Source organism: Entelurus aequoreus, linkage group LG19 (assembly GCF_033978785.1).
Source record: "Entelurus aequoreus isolate RoL-2023_Sb linkage group LG19, RoL_Eaeq_v1.1, whole genome shotgun sequence".
NCBI classification, from domain to species: domain Eukaryota; kingdom Metazoa; phylum Chordata; class Actinopteri; order Syngnathiformes; family Syngnathidae; genus Entelurus; species Entelurus aequoreus.
The window spans coordinates 6460808-6468307 of NC_084749.1; the positions used below are offsets into that span (position 1 = coordinate 6460808).

General features: G+C 38.0%; 1 protein-coding gene across 2 annotated transcripts in view; it reads left to right on the forward strand.

Annotated features, from left to right (window-relative positions):
• The first annotated feature begins 3235 nt into the window (after positions 1–3235).
• LOC133635040 (insulin receptor-like) overlaps positions 3236–7500 on the forward strand; it is a 212595-nt gene continuing 208330 nt past the window's right edge. For both annotated transcript variants that reach the window (XM_062027761.1, XM_062027762.1), the window contains exon 1: positions 3236–4276. In XM_062027761.1, the coding sequence (XP_061883745.1) occupies positions 4198–4276 (79 nt within the window). In that variant the 5' untranslated portion in view covers positions 3236–4197. The remainder of the gene's footprint in view (positions 4277–7500) is intronic.

A 7500-nucleotide genomic window follows, 5' to 3' on the forward strand; every position in this document is an offset into this window, starting at 1 on the left:
TACATCCACGTGTAAAGAACATCATGTCATGGCTGTCTTGAGTTTACAATCATTTCTTATTTTTGTGTGATGTAGTGATTGGAGCACATACTTGTTGCTCACAACAAACATTCATGAAGTTTGCTTATTTTATGAATTTATTATGGCTCTACTGAAAATGTGCTGGGTCAAAAGTATACATACAGCAACATACATGATCAGTTTTGGTGATGTAGAAAAGTTCCAATCAAATCAAATGATCTTCATGGCCTCTTAAGTTCATGTGAGTGATTATGATTGACAACACCCGTTGACTTCCCTGAGCACATTTAAATATGTGATGCAGTCATTAGACTCGCTTACAAACGCTACAGAGGAACTCGGCACGGATCTGAAAAAAAACCGAATCATTGACTCGAACAAGTCAGGAAAGTCACTTGGAGCCATTTCAAAGCAGCTTAAGGTCCCAAAAGCAGACAATTGTTGGTAAGTATAAAGTGCATGGCGCAGTTTTGTCACTGCCACAATCAGGAAGAAAACGCAAGCTATCACCTGCTGCTGAGAGAGAATTTATTAGAATAAGGCTTCGATTTATATTCTGTTGCTTTGATTAGTTGTTTAAAAAATATAATACAAATTCAATTATATATTAAATTTAATTGATTTATTAAATCGATTATTCGATTAGAAAAAAAGTTTTGATTTATTTTGTGTTGCTTTGCTTAAAATGATAACTAATACAAATGTGATGATTTGTTAAATTAAATGAGATTAAATCAGTTATTTGGTTAGAAAAAAGATTTGACTATCTACTGTTGCTTTGATTATTTTTTTAAATGTATAACTAATACAAAATATTTTCATTTATCAGATTATTCGTATTAAATTTTAATATTAAATGAGAAAAAAAGCTTTGATATATTATATTGCTTCAATTAATCATTTAAAAATTATAACTAATACAAATATATTTATTCATTCAATCAAATTAAGTGTATTAAAAAGCTGTGATTTTTATTTATATTAAATATTGTAACTAATACAAACTAATTTTTCAACTAAATTAAATTTTATTAAATTGACTATTTTGATTAGTAAAAACCTTAGATTTATATTCTGTTGCTTTGTTTAGTCATTTGAAAATTACAACTAACACAAATGTATTTATTTATTAAATTACAATTATTAAATCCATGCATCCATCTTCTTCCGCTTATCCAAGGTCGGGTCGCGGGGGCAGCAGCCTAAGCATTTTGGTGTAGAAAACCATATTATTTGGAGCATTCACACAATTATAATAAATAGATGTACTTTGGTGTAGAAAAGCATATTCTTTGGAGCATTCAGCCAATTATAATAAATAGATGTATTTTGGTGTAGAAAACCATATTATTTGCAGCATTCACACAATAATAATAAATAGATGCATTTGGTGTAGAAAACCAAATGTGTGAATGTTTGGAGCATTCACACAATAGTAATAAATAGATGTATTTTGGTGTAGAAAAGCATATTATTTGGAACATTCACACAATAATAATCCATCCATCCATTTTCTACCGCTTGTCCCTTTCTGGGGTCGCGGGGGGTCACTGGAGCCTATGTCAGCTGCATTCGGGCGGAAGGCGGGGTACACCCTGGACAAGTCGCCACCTCATCACAGCACAATAATAATAAATAGATTCATTTTGATGTAGAAAAGCATATGAGTGAATGTTTGGAGTATTCACACAATAATAATAACTAGATGTATTTTGGTGTAGAAAACCATATTATTTGGAGCATTCACACAATAATAATAAATAGATGTACTTTGGTGTAGAAAAGCATATTATTTGGAGCATTCACACAATAACAATAAATAGATGTACTTTGGTGTAGAAAAGCATATTATTTGGAGCATTCACACAATTATAATAAATAGATGTATTTTGGTGTAGAAAACCATATGTGTGAATGTTTTGGAACATTCACACAATAATAATAAATAGATGTATTTTGGTGTAGAAAATCATATTATTTGGAGCATTCACACGATAATAATAAATACATGTACTTTGGTGTTGAAAAGCATATTATTTGGAGCATTCACACAATAATAATAAATAGATGTACTTTGGTGTAGAAAAGCATATTCTTTGGAGCATTCACACAATAATAATAGATTAATTTTGATGTAGAAAAGCATATGTGTGAATGTTTGGAGTATTCACACAATAATAATAATAAATAAATGTATTTTAGTGTAGAAAACCATATTATTTGGAGCATTCACACAATTATAATAAATAGATGTATTTTGGTGTAGAAAACATTATTTGGAGCATTCACACAATAACAATAAATAGATGCATTTTGGTGTAGAAAACCAAATGTGTGAATTATTGGAGCATTCACACAATAATAATAAATAGATGTATTTTGGTGTAGAAAAGCATATTATTTGGAGCATTCACACAATCATAATAAATAGATGTATTTTGGTGTAGAAAATCATATTATTTGGAGCATTCACACAATAATAATAAATAGATTCATTTTGATGTAGAAAACCATATTCTTTGGAGCATTCACACAATAATAATAAATAGATGTATTTTGGTGTAGAAAAGCATATTATTCGGAGCATCCACACAATAATAATAAATAGATGCCTTTGATGTAGAAAAGCATAATATTTGGAGCATTCACACAATAATAATTAATAGATGTATTTTGGTGTAGAAAAGCATATTATTTGGAGCATTCACACAATAATAATAAATAGATGTATTTTGGTGTAGAAAATCATATTATTTGGAGCAATCACACAATAATAATAAATAGATGTACTTTGGTGTAGAAAAGCATATTCTTTGGAGCATTCACAGAATAATAATAAATATTCATTTTGATGTAAAAATCCATATTCTTTGGAGCATTCACACAATAATAATAAAAAGATATATTTTGGTGTAGAAAACCATATTAATTGGAGCATTCACAGAATAATAATAAATATTCATTTTGATGTAGAAATCCATATTATTCGGAGCATCCACACAATAATAATAAATAGATGCCTTTGATGTAGAAAAGCATATTATTTGGAGCATTCACACAATAATAATAAATAGATGTATTTTGGTGTAGAAAAGCATTAATTGACACAATGAAGTGTTTTCCATCTGCATTGAACAAAGCAGCAGAAGAAGAAGAAGAAGAAGAAGAAGAAGAAGAAGAAGAAGAAGAAGACACTCCCGCGTGTTTATGTTCCTCCCCGACAAAGAGCGCCGGGTGTCCCCGCTGCTCTCGCTGCTCTCGCCGTTGCTCTCCCCGCTGCTCTCGCCGCTCCAGATCCGCACCGTGTCCGCCTTGACCTCCACGGCTCCGGCTGGATCCGCTCCGGGTGTTGTGGGCGTCCGGCGCGTGTCCCAGCTGGTGAGTGGCAGGCAGGCAGCACTTGTTTACTGGCGCACACTAAAGGAGACACGCAGAGACACAACCGCCAGCTCCAGCTCGGAACTTTTTACGCATCCATTTTAAAAAAAAAACTGTCCCCGGGGGTCAGACTCGGTCGCCGGCGGGCCACGCACGCACCACCGTGGCCGTTTAGCGCGGCGGGTTCCTTTTTTTTGTTTTTTTTGCGCACGTTTCACACCGAACGCGGGTTTGTTTTGGATTAGCTAGCTAGCTTTAGCTGCCCCCCCTTTTTTTCCCTCCTTCGTCTTTCTTCCGTGGGCTAATCTACACGCCACATTCTTTACCTTCCACAGGGAGGAAATACACGGACCTCCAAACTTTGTCCACCCGCCCTCCCTGTGTGTGTGTGCTTCCGTCTGGAGCTTTTTATGACTTGGCGGCGTGGTGCTGCCTCGGAAGGGGTGAAGGAGTTCACGTGAGTGCTGGGAAGAAAAGCTCCACGTTTTTGTTTTGTTTTGTTTTAACCTGGAAGCCCACTCAAGATAACTTCTGACACGCGTGGACATTTTTGGACTACTCGTGGATGTCCGGAGCAAAAAGAAGCGGGGACACATGGACGCTGACTGCCGTCTTCACTTATGGAAAATGAACATTTGTGTGGCCGCCATGGAGGACCACGAAGTCTAGTGGCCCTGGTCTGCCCTTCAAGGCGCGGGGAGCGACATACCGTGTCCGGGGAGATCCTTCCATCGCCGCCGAACGATAATCGTCGTTAAACACTTGAGTCGCTGCCCCCCCTCCCCCCGCCCCTTAAAAATGAGACTCAAACTCGGAGCACAACTTGGGCTTTTTCTGCTCATTTGTAGCTGCCAACATGGACTTACCAAGGGAGAAAGTAAGTACATGTTTAATTATTTAATTTTCATTTAACATGGAATATCGCCGACATGATTGTTATGGCAATAACATCGCGCATGCGTACAATGGTTGTTTAGAGCCCCCCCTCACAATCATGGCTGCCCGCCATTAATTACACGTTTTTGGAGGAATACACTCCCCTCCCCTCTTCCCTCTTCCCTAATGCTGTCTGCTTCCCCCCCCCCGGATGGGGTCTCATCGCCGGGGACAGATTAGCCGGGATGGGGGCGAAGCAAGCTGGATACAAACAGCCCTGCTAGCGTGCTAGCATGCTAGCTAGCTAGGCCTCCCGCGACGTAAACAAGCCGTTAGCATCAAAGCGGATTAGCCACATTAGCATAATAGAATATTTAGTTAGCGACATAATTCCTCCCTCCGGCAAAGGGAGTGTCGTTTTTATCAATGGATCCTCTAAGGCAGTGGTTCTTGACCTTGTTGGAGGTACCGAACCCCAACAGTTTCATATGCGCATTCACCGAACCCTTCTTTAGTGAAAAATAAAATGTTTTTTTTTTTCAAATTCAAGACAAAGTTATATGTTTTTGGTAACACTTTAGTATGGGGAACATATTCGAAGTAACAAAGACTTAATTTAGAGTTATTCGGACACTAGGGGAACATATTCTAAGTAATAGAGACTTAATTTAGAGTTATCAATCAATCAATTTGGTTAGGGTCAGGGTTAGAGGGTTAGGGTTATAATAAGGCCATGCCGAATAAGGCATTAATAAGTACTTAATAATGACTAGTTAAGAGCCAATATGTTACTAATTTGCATGTTAATAAGCAACTAATTCATGGTGAATATGTTCCCCATACTAAAGTGTTACCATGTTTTTTTACTGGTGCACAAAATTAACCGTGCATGAACACCACCTTGTTCAAACAACAAAACCAACACAGTGCATAAACTCACAACAAATGACACACCTGCAAACCAGTCAGCTGTTGTCGTATCCGTAATACGCCGATAGGGAGAAGTTTGTATTTACACGATGAGTCGGGTGTGTCTTGACCTCCGCCGAATCCCTGAACCCGACTCACCCAACCCCTAGGGTTCCATCGAACCCAGGTTAAGAACCACTGCTCTAAGGGTTGGCTTCATCGCGGTGATGACCGCTTGGGAACGAATCCACAACAAATAATGTTACTTTTTCAAATCGTCTCAAACATGAGCCAGGGCACACTCGGCCCTTACAAGTTCATAAAAAAAAGACATCACTAAAATAGGCTTTATTTACAACTTGACTGTACCGCCCATATATATTTTAATTAGTACAGTGTTTTTCAACACATTTGTGCCGTGAGATACAGTCTGGTGTGCCGTGGGAGATTATCTAGTTTCACCTATTTGGGTTAAAAATATTTTTTGCAAAGCAGTAATTATAGTCTGCAAATGATGTGTTGTTGTTGAGTGTCGGTGCTGTCTAGAGCTCGGCAGAGTAACCGTGTAATACTCTTCCATATCAGTAGGTGGCAGCCGGTAGCTAATTGCTTTGTAGATGTTGGAAACAGCGGGAGGCAGTGTGCAGGTAAAAAGGTGTCTAATGCTTAAACCAAAACTAAACAAAAGGTGAGTGCCCCATAAGACAGTGGTTTTTAACCTTGTTGGAGGTACCAAACCCCAACAGTTTCATATGCGCATTCACCGAACCCTTCTTTAGTGAAAAATAAAATGTTGTTTTTTTTCAAATTCAAGACAAAGTTATATGTTTTTGGTAACACTTTAGTATGGGGAACATATTCGAAGTAACAAAGACTTAATTTAGAGTTATTCAGACACTAGGGGAACATATTCTAAGTAATAGAGACTTAATTTAGAGTTATCAGTCAATCAATCAATTTGGTTAGGGTCAGGGTTAGAGGGTTAGGGTTATAATAAGGCCATTTTTGATTGATTGATTGAGACTTTTATTAGTAGGTTGCACAGTGAAGTACATATTCCGTACAATTGACCACTAAATGGTAACACCCGAATAAGTTTTTCAACTTGTTTAAGTCGGGGTCCACTTAAATTGATTCATGATACAGATATATACTATCATATATACTATCATCATAATACAGTCATCACATAAGATAATCACAATGAATTATTTACATTATTTACAATCAGGGGTGTGGAGGGGGGGGATATGGACATCAAGTAGTGGACATAGAGAGAGAGAGAGAGTTCAGAAGGCATAAGAAAAAGTATCTGCATTTGATTGTTTACATTTGATAATTAGCAATCCGGGGAGGGTGTTAGTTTAGGGTTGTAGCTGCCTGGAGGTGAACTTTTATTGCGGTTTTGAAGGAGGATAGAGATGCCCTTTCTTTTATACCTGTTGGGAGCGCATTCCACATTGATGTGGCATAGAAAGAGAATGAGTTAAGACCTTTGTTAGTTCGGAATCTGGGTTTAACGTGGTTAGTGGAGCACCCCCTGGTGTTGTGGTTATGGTGGTCATTTACGTTAAGGAAGTAGTTTGACATGTACTTCGGTATCAGGGAGGTGTAGCGGATTTTATAGACTAGGCTCAGTGCAAGTTGTTTAACTCTGTCCTCCACCTTGAGCCAGCCCACTTTAGAGAAGTGGGCCATGCCGAATAAGGCATTAATAAGTACTTAATAATGACTAGTTAAGAGCCAATATGTTACTAATTTGCATGTTAATAAGCAACTAATTAATGGTGAATATGTTCCCCATACTAAAGTGTTACCATGTTTTTTTACTGTGTGCATGAACACCACCTTGTTCAAACAACAAAACCAACACAGTGCATAAACTCACAACAAATGACACACCTGCAAACCAGTCAGCTGTTGACGTATCCGTAATACGCTGATAGGGAGAAGTTTGTATTTACACGATGAGTCGGGTGTGTCTTGACCTCCGCCGAACCTCTGAACCCGACTCACCGAACCCCTAGGGTTCCATCCAACCCAGGTTAAGAACCACTGCTCTAAGGGTTGGCTTCATCGCGGTGATGACCGCTTGGGAACAAATCCACAACAAATAATGTTACTTTTTCAAATCGTCTCAAACATGAGCCAGGGCACACTCGGCCTCTGGATTTTTTCAATCAATCAATCAATCAATTAATGTTTATTTATATAGCCCTAAATCACAAGTGTCTCAAAGGGCTGCACAAGCCACAACGACATCCTCGGTACAGAGCCCACATACGGGCAAGGAAAAACTCACCCCAGTGGGACGTC